At 42.0% G+C, this 21,324-nt stretch overlaps 1 protein-coding gene across 4 annotated transcripts; it reads left to right on the plus strand.

The window, feature by feature from the left end:
• Positions 1-138: 138 nt before the first annotated feature.
• Positions 139-20,782, plus strand: dhx38 (DEAH (Asp-Glu-Ala-His) box polypeptide 38). Of its 4 annotated transcripts, none has more exons than XM_078248705.1 (27): positions 139-442; positions 1,730-2,058; positions 3,102-3,298; positions 3,551-3,703; positions 3,815-3,977; positions 6,944-7,062; positions 7,149-7,225; positions 7,335-7,490; positions 7,616-7,777; positions 7,925-8,032; positions 8,384-8,508; positions 8,644-8,781; positions 8,933-9,119; positions 9,914-10,099; positions 10,298-10,438; positions 11,263-11,373; positions 11,621-11,737; positions 11,858-11,965; positions 12,111-12,223; positions 13,147-13,355; positions 14,613-14,767; positions 15,692-15,847; positions 16,164-16,298; positions 16,683-16,808; positions 16,901-16,996; positions 17,327-17,448; positions 19,896-20,782. In XM_078248705.1, exons 2-27 carry the CDS (start codon positions 1,733-1,735, stop codon positions 19,975-19,977), a joined length of 3,768 nt encoding a protein of 1,255 aa, XP_078104831.1. In that variant the 5' UTR covers positions 139-442; positions 1,730-1,732; the 3' UTR covers positions 19,978-20,782. The 4 variants fall into 4 exon arrangements, with proteins under 4 accessions (XP_078104831.1, XP_078104858.1, XP_078104840.1 ...); XM_078248732.1 differs by having other exon boundaries at positions 3,105-3,298; XM_078248714.1 differs by having other exon boundaries at positions 139-258.
• Positions 20,783-21,324: the final 542 nt, after the last annotated feature.

Raw genomic sequence — 21,324 nt, forward strand, 5'->3', positions numbered from 1 at the left:
AACAAATGCAAATAGTACAGCCATCTATCAGAGGGAGATTAGGGCGGGTCATGCCTATATAAACCGCCAATCTATGAAAAAAATTAGCGTACGGTAGGTGGCGGTATGCACCTAAAAGTTGGTATTGCAATTCGAAAAACACGCAAAGAAGAAGAGGAAGAAGAATTGTGGGATTGCAATGGCTGCTCCCTAGTCTGTAAACATTTGCGTTGTGTCTATGAAAGCCGCAGTTGAAATATTTTCCAGTGACAGCTACAGGTTCGTAATTTCCTCGATTACTTACCCGTCTAGTAGTTTACGCCAAATAATTAACTTGATGTGAGAGTTTCTGCATTTTAGACCCAAATAAACAAGCGGCAGTTCTCTGCAATTTGCCGCCCGGCCTTGTCGGGACAGAACCTGATAGCTCGCAGGCTAGCTGAGGCTGGCTGCTCTATCTGAGGTACGCAATAGTTTTATTTCATTTAATCTATCCCTTATTAAACGAGGGTAAATGTAATAATTTAACTTACAAATGCTTTAATAAGTCCCAGTTAACGTTGTTAGGATTTACAACACGTCATCCTCGGAAACGCATCGATATGAACTTCTGCATTTGTAATACTAGCTAAATTGTAAAACAAAATTACAGTTGATCTCAAACAAAAGACAGGAGAGCTAACGTTAGCTAGTATGAGTCTGGGCCCATTTGTGACTTTGGAGTAACGTTAACATACGAAGGGTTGAGGTCACAAATAGAGATGGTCCGATACCATTTTTTGCTTCCCGATACCGATTCCGATACCTGAACTTGCGTATCGGCCGATACCGAGTACCGATCAGATACCAGTGTGTCATATATTTTATTATGTTTTAACAACTGTATACTACTATCCCTGTATGGATGTGATATGATTTCTGTCTTTGTTGTCGGTCTGGCTCAGGTTAAACTCTTTGTGAAACATGAACAAACACAAACAATGAATGCCACAGAACTTTCTTTTTTTATCCAGTTTGACAGTCAGTTATAACGGAAAAATAACATAAATAAACTACTTTAACGTAGAGTTTCTTTAGGGCTTTATTACGTGGTATCGGATCAGTGCATAAACTCCAATACTTCCCGATACCAGCATTTTAGGCAGTATCGGAGCCGGTATCGGAACATCTCTAGTTACAACCCACTTAGTGTCCAGGGTCTGAAACTGACACAAATCTCGGTTCAGTGTAGACTGACAGAAAATGAAATCGCAACAAATTTGATAACCCAATACTTGTTCAAGTGATTTATTAAGAAAGAACAGACAGACAGAAAGAAACCTTTCCTTGTTCCATCTTCTCCACTGTAAGGATTTGCTGCTATTCTTTGTTTTATATTATTGCAAATTAGAGCTGAAACAATTACTTAATTTATTAATCCATTGACTGACATAAAATTCATCTGCACCAATTTTGATAATCAACTAATTGTCCAAGTAATTTGTAAGCTATTATGCTAAGCTGAATATCTTTGGGTTTTTGACTGTTGGTCGGACCAAGTAAGCAATACAAAGAGGTCGCCTTTCACTATGGGATCTTGTTATTGGCAATTATTGCTATTTTCTGACATGTTATAGATTATACGATTCAATATGCCCCAAAGCTTAAACCATTAGTTTTAAACAATGTTAAACAAAAAGTGTTGTCATGAGCAACAATTTAGTAGTTTCACACATTTTCACCTTTTGCACATGCCATTATTTCCTCGCAGATAATGGATGAAGATTTGTCCATGCATAGGCTGGAAGGGACTGATCCAGCTTCTGAAGTTGGTGGACTGATAGTAAAGAAAAAGAGTGCTGCAGCAGAGCCCCATGTTTTTCGGGCACCCACTCCACGCACCTCCTTGCTGGGCTTGGATCTGCTGGCAGCCCAGAAAAGGAAGGAGCGTGAGAGTAAGGAGCAGGCAGACGCTAGTGCCGATGACAGAAATAGAAAGAAGTCAAAGGTTTCCTCCTACAAGGACTGGGAGGAAGGTAAAAGTGACTCTGAATCTGATGAAGAAGACGATGATAACAACAAGGATGCTAAGAAGGAGAGGTAAGAGTAGGAATAATATAAGAAGAATATTTATTGAAAATCATGGATAATGTATAAATTAACAGGCAACACCTATCCCTAATGTACATGGAGATTATCATTATTTCTCAATTTAATATTCAATTCTTTGGATCTCTATACCCCTGCACTTTTTGTGGATTTTTAGCCTGTGAGTCCTTTCAGAGAGAAAGCCCAACTCACTAAAACAGTGCAAATATAAAACCAGGACGGTCACTGTGAGTCATTGCAAAACATGAATGAACTTGGAACATTAACACCCCTTTCTTTTAGGGCCCTATCTGTCTTTGCTAGTTTAAGACCGACGCAGTTGTCAATTTCCCCTCCAGCGCCCACGTCGTTTAAATAGCAAATGCACCTGTGCCCATTGTGTGCCCATGGGCGTGCTGGTCTTACAGGGAGGTGTGTTCAGGTGCATTCTGGGCATATTGTTATCTTGAGGCAGCGGGAAGTGATCGCGCCATTGACCAACAAAAACCTGGTCTATGTCAATAGTTAATTCATTCATTCATTCATTCATTGTTATTTAAACAGCGAATTAGTAAAATGCGCCTAGGGCTTATGCACAGCGCATGCACTCTATGCTTGTTACACACACACACACACAGGGAAGCGAAGCAGCACACAAACATGCAAAAGATTACAAATAAAAATATTACGGTGCAAATCCGCCATCATATAAGCAATGCGCCAAGTTACAAACGCGCCTGGCTTTTAAAGGGAATGGGAGATGACACTCTGATTGGTTTATTGCAAGTTACGTCCAAAACACACCTATGAATTAATGAAGACACTTAAGTACAACCCTTTTGAAACATGCGCCCGGACCCTTTTTTCCGCCGTCAAACTAGCAAAAGTGGATTTGGACACGCCCTAAACGCACCTGCGCCATGCGCTTCACACCATGCTCTTAGATCGTTAAAATAGGGCCTTTAATGTTTATGCATTGATTGGTTATTTTTCTAACCGTAGTAGCACACAAATAGTATTATTAATGTGTAATATTTAAATGTTCGTCTTTCCAGTAGGAAGTATCGTGTGACTGGCTCCGAGACACCCTCAAACCCCGGAGGGGTCAGCGAAGAGTTCCGCCGCAGACACCAGCAGAGAGAGAAAGACAGACGTGAGCATGGAGTCTACGCTTCGTCCAAAGAGGACAGGAACAAAGAAAAAGACAAAGAAAGGAGCAGAGATAAGGGGAGAGACCGAAGGAATGAAAAAGGTGATTCTAAAGATCACATGTAGTTTGTGTTCTAATGCGAGTAGACTTTTGGTTGTAAGAAAAACTGCTAGCAATAACATTTTGGACTCAGGCAACATGTGATGGGCAGATGGTTCATTTTTTTTTTTACATTTATTTATTATAAAGTGGCTTATTAGTATTTGAAAAACACAATTGGGAGATCAATCGATAATGAAATCCGATGTTAGATCAGTCAGGGTTGTTGAGAGTAACTTTCCCTGTCTCTGTCAGATGAGCGAGAGAGCAGCCATAGCCGTGGCAGCCGGTCGGAGCGTTTGGAGCGCGGTGAGAGGAGTGAGCGCTCACAGAGAGATGGCTGGTCCGATCGCATCAGCCGGGGGAGTAAGAGAGAGGAACCCCTGACGCCACAGCATCGCCCCAGAGGTAGTTTTGTTATATTTATCTGTTTTTATTTCAATGTGTTATTTATACTTATCCCTGTATTCATTTTATTATATATGTTGGTTGACTAAACTTATTTTATTTTTTACATAGATTCTTTCACTCCCTCACGCTCCAACTGGGAGGAGGATGACAGTGGTTATGCCAGTTCACGGCTTTCCCAGTGGGAGTCTCCGTCCCCCGCCCCTTCTAACAAAGAGATGGATCGCTCAGAGCGAAGCCATCGCTCCGGCCGAGAGAGTGAGAGGAGAGACAGGTAAACAACTGTCATTCGTTTTTATCTCACAATTTGATTCTCCTCACCCCAAAACCTTAGTTTTATTTGAAAAATGTACTTGAAGTACATAGTGGATTTGTAATAACAAACAATACTTGATAGTTCAATGCACTTAAAATAATTGAGACTGAAAATGAAAAAAGACAGAAAATTCCTTTCCTCAGTAGGCATACAATTTGTAAAAGCAATGTTTTATTTCCTTTTGTACTTTCAGGTTTTATTGTGAGTTTTCTCAGCGATTTAGGCAAAATGCAAATATAAATATATAAAATATAAAATAGTCTGTTGAATAAATATATCACCTCATTTTGCAACCAGATCCATACCTACATAAAACTAATTTGAAGAATAAAAAATAAAGCCTTAGGTGAGATTGTTCTCGGAAAGATAAAGACCAGAACTTGGTTGGACTAACATTCTACAAACACCTCATTTCTTCAACGCAACGGTGATGACGGCTACTGGTTATTTGCATTTTTACAACATTGCTATTTGCATTTGATATTACCACATTTTTCAGCTCCACGATTATATTGTCATCACACCCCTATTATGTACTGTCACTTAGACATGTAAGAGGCTTTTTGTTCGCTGTTAGTTCTATTTCGTATAGGCTTCGCCCTCTAAGCCACGCTATGGGTTTATCCCTTCGCGCATTCGCAGTCGTGAAGATTTTCTTTCCCGCCCTTGCGTACCGCTCGGGCTTCAACTACGTCCGCAAATACTGTATATAAACAGAGCGGACCCGTTGCTCTGCTCCCACTTTTTCTTCAAGCAAGCAGTATGAAGAGGATTATGAAGACCTCCGGCTTCCCTTCCAGTTATCCTCCTCCCCCCGGCTCTGCCAGCGGGATGAGGACGACGATGACCCGCCACACTTTCGACAAGGCCCTACCATGGACGGGCTCTGTGCTTCTTGCTAGCTATGTCTGTGAACAACACACAGACATGCGCGCACCCGCTCTCAGAGCACAGCGCGGCATGGATCAGGCTGACACACATGGACTCGTGGATGTCAAAACTGATATCGCGGGGCTACACACTCCAGTTCGCCTCCCCCCGCCTCGCTTTGCGGGCGTGTTGGAGACAACTGTGTCATCCCAGGCAGAATCAGACGCCATGACGTCAGAACTACGGGAACTGCTGTCAAAAGGAGCAATTTCCCGCATTCCTTCGGGGGAGGAGAACGAGGGATTTTACTCCCGCTACTTTCTCACTCCAAAAAAGTCAAGCGGGTTACGCCCCATCCTCGACCTGTCCCAGTTCAACCGGTGCGTCATGGAGCGTCCATTCCACATGCTGACTATCAGACATGTGTTGGAATGCGTGCGCCACCAAGAATGGTTTACATCTGTGGATCTGAAAGACGCATACTTTTACATCCAAATCATTCCCAGGCACAGGAAATTCCTGCGCTTCTTCTTCCAAGGGGCTCATTTCCAGTACAACCGACTACCGTTCGGTTACTCACTGGCCCCCCGCACTTTTTCCAAGTGCATGGAGACGGCACTTCAGCCGTTGCGGAAAAAAGGCGTCCTGTTTTATCTGGACGATTTGCTCATCCTGGCTCCCTCTCAGACACTGGGTTTCACCATAAACTGGCAGAAAAGCTCATTGGTTCCCACACAATCGATAGTTTATCTGGGCGTAGTGCTAAACTCGATTGTTATGAGGGCCAGGCTGTCAACGCCAAGGCAAGACGCGCTGATCTCTCTCCTGTCGCGCACCACGCCACGCGCAAAGGTGTCAGCGTTGTCCGTCATGCGCCTTCTGGGCATGATGTCTGCAGGCTACATGGTACTACCCCCTGGGGCTTCTCCACATGAGAAAAATCCAGAGGAGAATCGGTCGGTCATCCTGGTGGCACCGGAGCACACGAGCGCATCCTGGTTCCCGACTCTGGTCCAGCTGCTGGCGGGTCCCCCCTGGCAATTGCCATGGCACGAGGACGCCCTGTCACAGCTGGATGGCGTGATAACCCAGCGACTGTGGGGCTGGCTCTCTCACACCCAATGCGATCCTTTCGTGCCCTTGGCACAAGCTCCTCTCAGGTTGCTGTCTCTAAAAACGGCGCTTCTCCTTGCCCTGACGTCAGCCAAGCAAGTGAGCGACTTATGCACGCTGTCAGTTTCGCTGTCCTGCCTCTTCATTAGAGGGGACGAGAGCGCAGCCACCCTACAGCCTAACCCTTCTTTCACACCGGTTGAGGGTTTTTCCCCTCCACCTCATAACGACGCGGAGGTTTCCCACCGATTGCGCCCGGTGCGTGCGTTATCACAGTACGTTTTACGCACGGCGGACATAAGGCGGACACAGCAGCTGTTTGTTCACTATAGGGAACACTCCCAAGGAGCGGCCCTGTCAAAACAGCGTCTGTCTCACTGGCTGTGCGAGGCTATCACCCAGGCCTATAACACGGAGGGGGCGGAGCCCCCCCAGGGCATCCGGTCACATTCTACAAGGGCACTATCGGCATCAACAGCTCTGTTCAGAGGCATGTCAGTAGCCGACATCTGCGCAGCGGCCTCTTGGGCATCCCCATGCCCTTTCATCCGTTTCTATTTGTGGGATATGTCCGAGCCCTCTCTGACTCACTCAGTCCTATCTTCACTCAACGACGAATGATGCCCCGTCGTATGTGTGTTCCTGTTCTATTCTGCTGCCGGGTGCCGGGAGGAGAGCGGCGTCCTGTGTGTGTGTGTGTGTGTGTATTTGTCACTATCATACATCCTCTCTCACTACCATGCACGCCTACAATCATGATATGTGCCGCTGCATGTGTACTGCCTGGGGTCCCCCATAGTAACCCATAGTGTGGCTTAGAGGGCTACGCCTATACTCATAGAATTTGGAGTTACAATAACGTAACTATCGTTCTGCTGCTTAGCTGCTGAGAAACGAATGCTACTTGATACTAACATAACATCTGTCTGCTGTGTGCTTAGATCAGTCAGAGGCCGTTACCCTGACGACACACCTCTGCCTACCCCATCATACAAGTACAACGAGTGGGCCAATGACAGAAAGCATTTGGGTTCTACACCTCGTTTATCACAAGGAAAAGGTACTATTCTAAAACAAGCTATATTGTGCTCACATGCTGGATTTATGAAATGTCTCATCATATTTCTTATTCTGCCTTTTCTTCAGGTAGGAAAGAAGATGGTGTCGGGGGAATTATGTTTGATAATGTAGATGAGAAAGACCAGTGGGAGGAGGACCAAAAGGTGAGTGGCACGGTTATTCCTCATTCATGCCTCATAGAAGTTAATAACTATTTTCTGTTTCTATTTTACTACTTTTTTTTTTTTCTCTAATTGTCTCACTGTTTTGCAGCAAGCTGACAGAGATTGGTACATGATGGATGAGGGCTATGATGAGTTCCACAACCCTTTCACGACCACCTCTGAAGAATATGTAAAGAAGAGAGAGCAGATCCTTCAGAAGCAGACTCAAAAAAGAATATCTGCCCAGAAGCGACAGATCAATGAGGTACTGTGTGTCTGCATGCACAGGCATATATGATATACGCTATATGTTTGTACTATATGTGTCCTGTTGGTACATCTGTCTGTGTTGGGGTCCATCTTTGTAACAGGCTGTGTTTCTTGTCTCAGGATAATGAGCGGTGGGAAACCAACCGTATGCTGACCAGTGGTGTGGTGCAGAGGTTGGAGGTGGATGAAGACTTTGAGGAGGACAATGCTGCTAAGGTTCACCTGCAGGTTCACAACCTGGTTCCTCCCTTTCTGGATGGAAGAATAGTCTTCACTAAGCAGGTAAACAAGGCCAAAATAGTTCATGAGGTTTACCGTTTAAGTTGACAAATGGCTCTACCAAAATATTTACTAATGACTCGGTGTCATTTTTTTGTCAAAACTATACTTCTGAATGTTTGAATGTGTGTATTTGTTTCCCTGCTGCAGCCAGAGCCTGTCATCCCTGTGAAAGATGCTACCTCTGACATGGCCATCATCGCTCGTAAAGGCAGCCAGCTTGTCCGTAAACATCGTGAGCAGAAAGAACGCAAGAAGGTACTAACACTAATGTTATTGTTGTTTATCTCTAAAGCCAGTAAGGATTTTAAATGAATATACCATTGCTATATTCATCTGTATAGAGAAATGTGGTGAAGCGCTAAACACAAAGCAGATATGATCTTAATGCTGTGCTGTTGAGAAATGTCAATAGGGTTTGTTGACGTGCACCGGTCTCGTTGATAATGCCAGCACTGTTTAACTTCATCACTTCAGTGGTCGGTTGATGACATTTTAGCTGCAAACCACCATCACGTGCACGAAATTGCAATGTGTTTGTGAAGTTACTGACTGGAGCTTTAATCTTCATAATCATATGATATAATTGGAATAATTAATTGTTTTCAGGCACAGCACAAACACTGGGAATTGGCAGGCACCAAGTTGGGGGATATCATGGGTGTCAAAAAGACGGAGGAGAAAGACACCCCTGGGGGCAAAGTGGTAGGCGAGGACGGCAAAGTAGACTACAGGTGACCAGACTGTCTATGCAAAGATCTAGATGACATTTCACATTTTCTTTTTAATAATGCACAGGCTTAATTCGTAGAACTGTAATGTCTGACCTGCCATATTAACTTTTTGTGATTTCTCTCTCCGCCTTACAGAACGGAGCAGAAATTTGCAGACCACATGAAAGACAAGACTGAGGCCAGCAGTGAGTTTGCTAAGAAGAAAACCTTTCTGGAACAGAGACAGTACCTGCCTATTTTTGCTGTCAGACAGCAACTTCTTAACATCATAAGGTATTGATACCCAGAGTCCATTGCTTTCCTCAAGTTTTATTCCCAATTTTCACCTAAAAAGTGTTTTACATCATATCAAAAAAATGTGATGAGTTATTCTTTGACTGAGTTATGGCGTTGACTGTTTCAATATGTTAACTGGCACCTGCAGGGACAATAGCATCGTGATTGTTGTTGGGGAGACGGGCAGTGGGAAGACCACCCAGCTGACTCAGTACCTGCACGAGGATGGCTACACTAGCTATGGCATGGTGGGTTGTACTCAGCCCCGAAGAGTGGCAGCCATGAGTGTGGCCAAGAGAGTCAGTGAGGAGATTGGCACCAACCTTGGAGAGGAGGTGAGACAGCTGTCTGATGCTTAAGCAAACAATAACTACATTTGGGAATATTTAGCCCTGCTGTTGTGAACCAGCAGTCTGTGTGCAGTTTTATCTGTGATGAGAATTGATTTGCTGTTGATATTAGGGCTGGCTCAATGTACGATGCTGTCGTTTTTGCAGTGGTGTAATGGCATTCATTGTGTGCAATTCTGATTTGTCAACGGTGTGCAGATTGATTTTGCGAGTGCAACTGAAAGTGGACTCTAGGGCTGTCACTTTTTCCCAAAATGAAGTTCAAAGAAATACAAAGTAAAAGAGAATTTATGTAATCAGAATCCTAAATTCTGTCTGATCACTTGTGTAGTTGCCCCATATCTCTAGAGACACAAAGAGCTACTGTGTCCTTGTATCTCTGCTAAGAAAGTGTTTTGAATGGCCTGTACACTACAGTAATTACTATATGCCTATATGTCTGAGGGCTCCCTTGCATAAACTCAATAGCAAGTCAAATGCTGTGTAACACCGCCATCTAGTGTTCAAAGGGAAAATATCACATCTGTTGCTGGCCTGGGGTTTGAACTCAGAAGCAACATAGATGATACAAAAATGGAACAATGGAGCTGCTTCAATATTGGGTAGAGCAAAAAAATGCTCTGTTACTGAAATGAGGTATTTTTTTTTTTTTTTGATTAGGTATGATTTGTTTGTCTTTTATAATCCCTATGCATGTTATACACTAGATTTTGCTGCAAATACTTTTAAAGATCATGCATATCATTTTTAGTTGATTATACTGACATTGTTGCCTGCAGGTGGGCTACGCAATCCGTTTTGAGGACTGCACATCCGAGAAAACATTGATAAAGTACATGACAGACGGTATCCTGCTCAGGGAGTCGTTGAGGGAGTCAGACTTGGACCACTACAGTGCTGTTATCATGGACGAGGCTCACGAACGCTCCCTCAATACTGATGTGCTGTTTGGCCTGCTACGTGAGGTCAGTACACAACTACCCAAGACCCATTAAAGATTTCTTTTAGTTATTTTCAAGACATACACACGGCTGCATCTGCTGTGTCTAAATGATAAATGACCTAGTCAGGTTGTTGTTGTTGTTGTTTTCTTTTCTGATTTCAGTGTAAAAGCACTGTATTTCCACTCAACTGTCTCTCTTCTGTCTACCGTTTCCCATCAGGTTGTATCTCGACGTACTGATTTGAAACTCATAGTTACCTCTGCAACTATGGACTCAGACAAGTTTGCTGCATTTTTTGGCAACGTACCCATTTTCCACATTCCAGGAAGAACATTTCCCGTAGACATCTTGTTTAGCAAGGTATGTTTCTTTTTCTATTCTACTTTCACTTAAAGCCGTAGTGCGCAACTATTTTATATTAATAGAAGTTCATTACATTCAAGCCGTTGCCAAATGAGTTGATACAAAGCTAATTAAGAATATCAGCTCCACACAACTCTCTGTATTTCTCCGTATGGCTATGTTTAAAAAATTGTGTAATCCGGCAATTTCCGTGCGCAGAAGCTTGAGTGAAGATAATTACCTCTTCAGAAGAGTCCATCGTGTTTTTTTTAATCCTCCGTGTCCTTCTGGACTACTAGCAACTGCGTGGAACAGGGGTGGAGGTGGTGCTCGATTACCGAAGGCTTGCGTCACGTGGATGCAATGACAGTGTTGTTGTCATTACTTAGAATTCCTCATGGGGGAGAAAGAAACTACACACTATAGCTTTAAAGGGAATTACAATTCATCCTAAATGCATTACATTATTGGCATTAGAGTCTTTTGGCAGCTTCAGTCATATTTCAGGAATTACTGCTCATTTGTAATTTTTCTGAGTTTAACAGCTTTTCTCACAGCACAACCATCTTAGATTGTAATGTAATCTTTAATGTGTTAAGAAAAGGCTTTATGACAGACATAAGCCAAGTAAAATTATGTATAGCACATTTAGTCGTATTTTCACTACAATGCACCGCTTTCAGTTTATCAAATACCCTATAGACAATACATATACTGTGTTAATTGACATGAACTAACTTAATAAAAGGCTTTCTCCACTATTGTCAAAATGATATCTTGGTTGTTGCCATTTCAGTGGTTTTGTCTTGTACTGGACTGATTTGTTGTGTTTTTGTGTGTAGACTCCTCAGGAGGACTACGTGGAGGCAGCAGTGAAACAGGCCCTGCAGATCCATCTCAGCGGGTTGATAGGAGACATCCTCATCTTTATGCCCGGGCAGGAGGATATTGAGGTGAGCGACATGGCTACTATTATCACTCAAATTATTGTTGCATTTTAATTTAGGCATAAAGGACTGTGATCTGAATTACATGTACTAAATGTGCTGTATAAGTAAAGTAGTAGATTTTGCTCCTCAAAAATGTAACCTGTCAATTGCTGGCCACTGTGATAACAATGTGTTGGCAGTTGACAAGGAACAGATGGTTCTTTCCATTTTGTGTTCCCAATTAAAGTAAGGCATATCCTTGTCCTTGCAGGTGACGTCCGATCAGATCGTGGAGAGGTTGGAGGACTTGGAAAATGCTCCTGCTCTGGCCGTGCTGCCCATCTACTCCCAGCTGCCTTCTGACCTCCAGGCCAAGATCTTCCAGAAGGTTTGTTTCTGTAACTGCCCATAATGTTGCATGCATTTCTGCACTTTATATCTATGAGTCCTTGTATTAAACTCAAGCGAGAAAACAAATCTGGCTGCCTTTTAATTTATCCTCTGCTAGGCTCCAGATGGTGTGAGGAAATGCATTGTCGCAACAAACATTGCTGAGACCTCCCTCACTGTGGATGGAATCATGTTTGTCGTGGATGCAGGATACTGCAAACTTAAGGTACTCCAAGGCATCACATTATATCTATATTTATTTTTTGTACTCACTTTGCAGTTCTTTAAAAGGTAATTTCCCTGTGTGCAAGTTTAAACCGATCTTGCATTGTTTTTTGTCTTACTCAATTTTTTTTTTTTTTTTTCAACAGGTTTTCAATCCTCGCATTGGAATGGATGCTCTACAGGTTTATCCCATCAGCCAGGCTAATGCCAACCAGCGTTCTGGCAGAGCAGGACGTACAGGACCAGGACAGTGTTACAGGTAATGGCCCTTGTGTTCTCTCTGCATAATCAGTGGTGAGCTGGAATTGGTGCAGAAAAGTGTTAAAAGGTGTGCCATATTTAGGTTCCTGCAAAGCTACTCATAAACTTGACTTAGGAGGATAATTTCATTTTGTCATTCTTTTACACTACTGAGAGCAGGGACATAACAGTAATTCCCCACTATCTTCATTCATTAACATGCACTTGACACCTCCCTGCTTTGCCATATTTACTTAAGGAAAGATTAAGCGATAGACACACACAGGGTGATACATTTTGCATTGCTAATGAGCGTGGATGATTATGAAACCCCACATATTTCTGGATTAATCCTGCCCACCTGCTCCTACACACAAGCTCACACAAATCTATGAAGAATCAGTTTTGGAGGAGCTTTACACTTTGTACAGTAAAGGTGTTAGAGTGTATATGTTGGAGAGCAGAGAGAGTGAGTCACACTGGTTTGCTCTGCTTGCGTGGAGAATTCCCCACTCAAAGACACTTTTAGCTGTGACTGCACTCACTCACAAGCTCAAAACCTCCATATACATTACAATCATTCACTTCAGACAGCTAATTATTGCGAGAGCTTTTTTAGGTTGGGTCCTTTACTTTGGATGTAAAGGACTCTGGATGTTTCCCTTTACTAAATCGTAGCATCCTGAATTTTCCTCTGCAGCTGATCTACATCTGGCACCTTTGCTTATTTAGAATCCCACTGACATGTCTGTACGTATTGGAGAACAACATAATTCAGTGTGACAGAACTATTCCTAATTTCTCTGTCCCAAAAATAATATAATATCTGTACATTTTTCTTGTTTAGAAAAATCTGATTTTGGTATAACATCATTGGTGACTTCAATTTCACACTCGCTGTCTCTATCCGTGCCTGTCTCCGTGAACCTCCTCTCTGTCCAGGCTGTACACTCAGAGCGCCTATAAGAACGAGATGCTGACTACCACCATACCAGAGATCCAGAGGACCAACCTGGCCAACGTAGTCCTGCTGTTGAAGTCTCTGGGTGTTCAGGATTTGCTCCTCTTTCACTTCATGGATCCACCACCTGAGGACAACATGCTCAACTCCATGTACCAGCTCTGGATCTTGGGAGCTCTGGACAACACAGGTGGGTAGTGAACAAGAGTTGGAATTACCAGAGGCATCATAACACAATGTTGATAAGATATCTTTTTATTAAGTATGCATTTACATGACATTGACATTTTTAAGAGACATTTAATATTATAATATTAAATGTATTGTAATATACTGTAATTTTTTTTTTTACCTTTTGTGAAAGTGTTCATTTAAACTAGGACTACACCTAACCTTATATTTTCTCTATCTCTAAAATAATAATAATAAAAAAACATTATTATAATTATAACTATTTGTATAGCACCTTTCACACAAGAAATACAGCACAACATGCTTTACAATAATAAGATGAACTAGAAAACAAAGAATGCCTAACATGAGATGGAACATAAAACCCTTTGAATAAGGGTATATAATAATATGAATACAAATAAAGGTAAAAATATTAAAATCAGTACCCATATTTGCAGCATGCACATATACATCAAACAGCGCAGCAGCTTCAAAAGGTCTCCATTCTGCTACTCTGTTCTGGTCTTTCTCTCTAGTCATAGTACAAGGCCTAGACCAGTCTTAAATACAGAGGGGCCAGACACCATAAATCATCCGGTTTTTGAGATGATAATGAAGCTGTGACAGAGAATATTGGGTATTTGAGAGTCGTATTTCCCCCTCAGCGCTGCTTGGAGCTCCTACATACCACAAACACAGGCAGGAGACTAGCTGTTTAAAGGATGCTGCAGACACAGCAAACAGGCCTTGAGGAGATAGTTGTGAGGTTGAGCCAGTGGAGTAACTACCTAGTAACTGATCCTGTTTTTTATTTGACTGGTTGGGTCTCATTTCTGTCTCATCCTTAGCCAGATTCCAGGGGATTTATGGATTTTGGGATGAGGGGGGGGAACTTTTGATGATTCCCTGTACCGTGTGTTAACAGCAGATTATCTCTGATTAAGGCTTACCTGCCCCAAACTGGCTGCTCTGCTTCTCTGCTTTTCCTCCTCGTAAGCCTCTTAGACTCTGGTCTAATCATTTAAATCGGAACTGGCAAAGTTTTTGATCTCACTCTTTTTTTTTTTCTTCTGTACAAGTATTCTCAACTGTCAGCAGTTCATCCTCCCCTCTCACAGTGATAGACAAATAAGTGTCACATTATGCTGGCTTCTTCCTCACGCCAGCAGGCTTTCGATGGAAAAGAAGCTTATCACTCACTCGTCTTGTGCTTGTTCCTCCTACGTTCTTCACGTCTCGCTCCTCGTAACTGTATTCTCTTGTGTCCTTTCAGGTGCTTTGACACCGACGGGGCGTCTGATGGTGGAGTTTCCCCTCGACCCTGCTCTCTCCAAGATGCTGATTGTGTCCTGCGACATGGGTTGCAGTGCTGACATCCTTATCATCGTCTCCATGCTGTCAGTGCCGGCCATCTTCTACAGACCTAAGGTAAGTCTCATTTGATACAGTTACTGTATAATTGAAACACATACTGTTTAGTATAAACGTACGAAGTGTCAGTGTGAAATTGATAGAAGTCTTCCAACTCTCGCACATCTATATTTCCATCCATTTGTATTACAAGGTTCATTTATTTTAAGTTTATCGTAAGATGTAGGCCCTTCCAGCTTATAGAAAATATTAATATATTATGTTGTGTTAAAGTGGCTTTAATCCATATATTAATATCAGCAATGGTGGACATGACTACTTGTACGTGAAAGGGGTCACTCAACGCGATGACCCCACAGAGATTGTTTGGTTGATCTGTATTGGTTTTCCGGCCCGTAAATTGACTGTTCTAGTTTATTCTCATAGTGTTGTTTTTGGCGGTAGAAGGCTGTTTTTAGTGAAAAAGTAAAAAATAAATAAATAAAAAGCAGCACGCTAGCTGTCTAGCACCATAGTAGAGACTAGCTGGTGAACACAGTGGAACATTTAGCAGTTTAAGAGCCTTTTAGCTCTGTTTTGGAGACTAAAAAAAGAGCTACAAGCAAAGTAAATAATGGACTTAAATTCGCCAGCTGAAACTCGTCTCCCAATTATTATTATTATTATTATTATTATTATGATGATGATGATCATGTTGCTCAGTTACTGCTGGATGTGGGTATCAAACAGTTCTCTAACAAATTTGCCATATCAGCTTAAAAGGTAATTTAAAATATGCTTAACTGTTGTATTTGCAGCGTGTTTTCAGTTGCATGGCCAAAATAATTATTGCATTTTAAATACTGTATTTAACAATTGACTCTTTTAAATTCATAAAATAATTTGTGTAACACTATTTCTCAGTGGAAAAAAAAAACAAAAACCTTGAAATAAAAAATTATTCCAGTGATGTATGGAAACTCAATCTGTGTGTCGCTGCAGGGTCGTGAGGAGGAGAGTGATCAGGTGAGGGAGAAGTTCTCAGTCCCAGAGAGCGACCACCTCACCTACCTTAATGTCTACATGCAGTGGAAGAACAACAATTACTCCAGCATCTGGTGCAACGACCACTTTATCCACACCAAGGCCATGCGCAAGGTCAGACTCTACTACTGCAGCTTAACCTGTTCTCTCTATCAACACCCTCTGGCCCTGGATAGAAACCACTCATTCAGTTTTCACTTGAATTCTAGCACAGCAAGATGATCATGTGGAAATTTCACAGTTTAAATTGTGCTTTGTTTTTTTGCCTTTAATTTGGTGTTTGAATATGTTTTGTTATGCTTTGTTTTAGATTGACAAATCTTCACCTGACATCAGCGATATGTTTTCACCTAAAACAATTGATTGCAAGCCAACAGGTTGGATGTATTTCTATGTGGTTCAACTTCAAATTCATATTGTTTTTGTGCAGGTACGTGAGGTGCGCTCCCAGTTAAAGGACATCATGGTCCAGCAGAGGATGAACCTGATTTCCTGTGGGTCGGACTGGGATATCATCAGGAAGTGCATCTGTGCTGCATACTTCCACCAGGCTGCCAAGCTCAAGGTATTTCCTGCACTTTCCTCAGTTAATATGTCGCGCCTAGTGGCAATTGGTTTTGGCAGATTTATAGCAGCATAATTACAGAGTGGTGAAATATCCCTTCTGGCCTCACATTAATACAGCGCTAAAATCTGAAAGGGAATTTGAAATCATGACTGTATAATCAAGGTTCTCCGTTTGACTTATGAGAAGCCGGCTAACCCAAGCAATTGTAGCAGTGTTGGATATACTTCAGATTTATTTTCCTGCTGTCTAAGCCAGGTGGAGAAGCAAATTAGCCCATATGACCTGCTTTGCTCTGACCTTAAAGTGCTCCTATAGATGCAGGCACAAACACACACAGTAAAACTGCAAAAAAAAATTATTTATGCCTGTGTTTGCTCCCAGGGCATTGGTGAATATGTGAACGTGAGGACAGGCATGCCATGTCACCTCCATCCTACCAGCTCCCTGTTTGGTATGGGCTACACTCCCGACTACATCATCTACCACGAGCTCGTCATGACCACCAAGGTAAAAAGTCTGCCGGCTGCAGAACCCGACCTGCATGAAAACAATTAAAGATGTATGTGTTGTTGATGTTTAACTTGCGCTTTGTGTTGTAGGAATACATGCAATGTGTGACTGCAGTGGATGGAGAGTGGCTGGCAGAACTTGGGCCCATGTTTTACAGCATCAAACATGCAGGAAAAAGCAGACAGGTAAGGCAAGACAAGGCTGGTACTTGCTCAATGCACATCAGGTTAATTCACAACACAGCCAAAAGTATGTAGACTGGAATGTCCACATATGTGTGTGTACTTTTGTTCTGTGGCTGATTTCATAATTTGGGCTTTGTCCCTTAGACCAGTAGTTCCAAAACACTTTGGCAGAGTAATCTCTTAGAATGAAGAAATTACTACTTGCGACCTCTTGTCAATGTTTGCATATGTCCATTGGTTGTGGCCAGTTCAACTAAAAAGCGATATATATATATATATTTTTTTTTTTTTTCGATATACCTTTCTCATCTGTTTGTGTCGCTTTTCCAGGAGAACCGTCGCCGGGCCAAGGAGGAGATCAGCAACATGGAAGAGGAGATGTCCATGGCTGAGGAGCAGCTGCGAGCGCGTCGAGAGGAGCAGGAGAAGAAGAGCATCACTGGCACTGTTAAGTAAGTCGGCGACCATCTCTCTCCCTTTTGCCTCCTCATCACACACGGGTCCTCATCTAACAATAGTTCCCTGTGGCCCTTATTTTCCATACAAGATTGAAACAGTTAATAGATAGAAACCGTTAATTTACCTACCTCGCTGTCAATCCATATCTTCACTCGTCCCTCCCTCTTCTCCTCTCCCACTCGCTCTACTTCACCTCTCTCACTCTTCATGATGAGCTTTTCTCACCTCTGGTCCCTCCAGACGAGACAAAAAGAAATAATATTGACTCCTGGGTGACCCCCATTACTGCAGCAATTTAAATTGTGCCAGAGCAGAGAAAAGAGGGGAACGTTCAATTTCAAATTAGACCAAAAAATTAATTTCACACCCATCCACGATTACAGAGAGAAATAAGGTTATAAAGACAGATACTTTCTTTTTTTTTTCTTTTTTTGTATTGTTAATTAATCAGCTGGTTTATCTGTCTGAGTTTGCGTGACCACGTCTGTAACAGAACTGTTGAAAATAATCACACTGGAGGTGTAGGATTAAGAATTAGATTTAAGTAGAGGAAGCTGGATGTGTAATAATGAATGTCGGCGGCTCTCCTGGGCTCTTGGCTGCCTTTGTCCTCCGGCAGGCGTCACAAGCGTCTCCTCTAAGAGGTCAGTGTGACCAAGATGAAATATTCTTTCGGGTACGCCTTCATGTGCCAGCTGCTTATCACCTCTCTCCCTGCTCACCAGCACAGATCAGTGGTGTGAATTAGTAGATGTCCCAGTCAGTTGTTTTGTGTTTAAAAGTGGAAATGCAAGTGAGTGTTTTTAGAACCACATCGGTGGTAAGAAGAAGAAGTGTGGGCCTGTTTAGTTCCTTATGAAGCACAACCAGTTTTAGCTTCCTAAGTACCAAACTTTGCTTTGGTTCCACTTGTGAGGATTTCCCACTTTTTGTTGTCATACATGACTGTAAATTGATAATCTTTGTGTTTTGGACAAACAAGACATTTTAAGACATCACTTTGGGGCTTAGGAAAGTGTAATGGGCCTTATTCATTCAATTTTTTCTGGCATTTTATAAACCTGCCAATTAGACTTATGGAACTGACTTAAGTTGTGTAATCATAGTGTGCATCAAATGTTTCTTACGGTTCTTGTTAAAGTTTGTGTGTGTGTGTGTGTGTTTGTGTGAGATGCAGTTTAGGTACAGATTGAGATTTTCTTGTTGTACAAAAATGAATAAAAACTAATGGATCCCTAGATTTGTAGGAAAACAAACATTCTAATTCTAAGCATGATTTGCTGTAATGTAAAATACAAAGTTTGTAGTGATGCATACAATACTGTTGAGGGAAGCGCAACAATTCTCCTGATGTGAACAGGGAGACTTGGACACAGTGACAGAAGGGTGTTATGGCCTGATGTGTGTGTGTGTGTGTGTTAGGGCTGTCCCAAAAAATTATTTTTTTTAAACGATTAATCTAGCGATAATTTTTTCGATTAGTCGACTAATCTAACTATTCATTTTTCGATTAATCTAACAATTCATTTTTCAATAAGCGATTATTTTCCCATTGCTCAATTATTAACAATTTACACAAAACAATTTTCAATAAGGTTCAAATCTCTATTTATTAAAATTGTTTAACGTTGCACTGTTCAAGTAAAATGAATTTGTAGTGCAACCTGAAGCCAGATGTAGGCTATCAACCCCATCCAATTAGGCTAATAAAGTAATGACTAAAAAAACACACATACTTGATGAAGGGCCCGGCCCGAGGATAGTGGCGGGACATATCGGCCCGAGCCGGCCCGTGGGTCAAGTTCGGGCTCGGGCAGAGAATCTAAACTCTACTTGGGAGGGAAAGGGACAAAAAGAGGAGCAGAACTTAACGGTGTTTTGCTGCTGTTATCCTGTCTCAGGGATGCATTTTACAAAGTCTACAGACTACCACGTTGTTGTTGTTGGCATTAAGAGTAAAATACTCCCACACTTTAGAAGACCGCGTGAAAGCCTTTTTCTCAACGTGTTGTTGAACTTGCGAGGAATCCATACTTGCGCTGTTGCTGGAGGCTTATAGATTTCTACGTGTGATGCGTCGACGCAAATTATTTGTGTCGACGCATTTACGTAATCGATTACGTCGACTAATCGTGTGTGTGTGTGGTGTCAGTGTCACACTGCTGTAATTAAAGATGATAGATTGTGCTGTCAGAGGTGTCAGGTGCGCTACATCCCAACACTTTTTTTTCCCCCACTCCTCTGCAGTCCTGCTTTTATGTTCATGTCCAGTTGCACCGGCCAGTCTTCCCTCATCTTCAGCCTTTTCTAACCACAGCTGCTTACTTAATGTAAATAGATGTTTAGCATTGGACTAAACGGAGCAATAAAGAATGAGGCTGAATAGTATGTTGTCACAGTGGATAAAACTTGTCTTCCCACTGACTTTTCTCTGATTCAGGGCTGTGAAAATCGTAACACCAGGAAGGAAAGAAGAGGCCCCCATGACGCCTAGACGGACCCCTGCCCGCTTTGGACTGTAGAACTCCCCCTGGAGGTTAAAGCCCACTAACCAACCAACCATTTTGGCCCCCCTAGACCATTATCATCCAGACCTGGACCACACCAGCACAAGCAAACACAGTGTAACTTCCAGCTGCCATTTGTCCCTCCCAGCATGGCCAGAATCAACTGCAGTTCATGTAGAGACCACTAGAGTGAGAACTTGTATAAGGCACAAGAGTCAAAGACGTAGCCTGGTCCATCAAAAAAATGTCTCCCCCCACCTTCATCAGCCGATAGCTGTTTCCATGATACATTTTAAGGAATAAAGGACTGTTGTTTTTTTGTATATTCAGTATTTATATGTTGTCATTACTGAAGTGTTTTACAGATGTCTCTATACAGTAATGATTTTACTTGCGCTAGTAACATTTAATTTTCTATGTTCTGTTGCATTTTCTCCACATTTGAGTGTGAGTTTGAATTATCAGAGGGAAATAGTGATCTAATTTGAATATTACTTGTCTCTGTGTCCTTGCATTTACTAGTTCTTGTACTGTTGTAGCTTGAGCAGCCACATGAAGAAATGAGTGCCACCATTAAGTGCTCCTCTACAGACTGAAGCACTATTCAAACTGTACTTGTGGCTTGAGTGTCTTCAGACTCTAAAGTTGTGTTGTAATGCCCCCACACACACACACACACACACACACACACACACACCACTCATGCAGGTTTAGGCAATTGACTTTTTTCTACTTTCTGTTAACCTTGTTCCACCAATGTAATGTACCATAGCTTTGCTTCATAAAAAAACATCACGCTGGATTAAACATATCAACTGTTTTCTTTTTCATGGTCCTTGTGTTCAAAATAGCACACTGTTTCCTTTTATTGTTTTCCTCTAAACAAATGTTGACGTACGCCCTCTCCTGCCCTCTCAGCTGATCAGAATATTGTGCAGCTTCAGATAGACTATCTGTAACAAAAGGGTTTAGTGAGGGCCATGTTTGAATAGTGACGGTGGTTCTGTTTTGTCTTTTTTTTTTTTTTTTTTACATGGATCTGAGACAGCACAAGGCCTGCTAATGGATTTCATTTCCCTCTCAACATCTTTTGTAAATTAAAAAAATAAATGTTAGCTATTTTTTTATAATTCAAGGTGATTTCATTCAATATTGTAGTCACTAATGTGTCTTTGTGCGCTGCAAATTACTTATGTCATTTAGATGCATATTTTTAAGTTAGTTTTGCAGTGGCATGAATGATAGCTCAATAAGTGGAAATGATGCAAATTAGTTAAGGCTATACATTCTCTATATGTGGCATGAGTCTCCCTATGAAAACAAAACAGATGAATGAAGTTCTCAGCTGTGCACATACAGGAT

This window comes from Sander vitreus, chromosome 1 (assembly GCF_031162955.1).
Source record: "Sander vitreus isolate 19-12246 chromosome 1, sanVit1, whole genome shotgun sequence".
Lineage (NCBI taxonomy): Eukaryota > Metazoa > Chordata > Actinopteri > Perciformes > Percidae > Sander > Sander vitreus.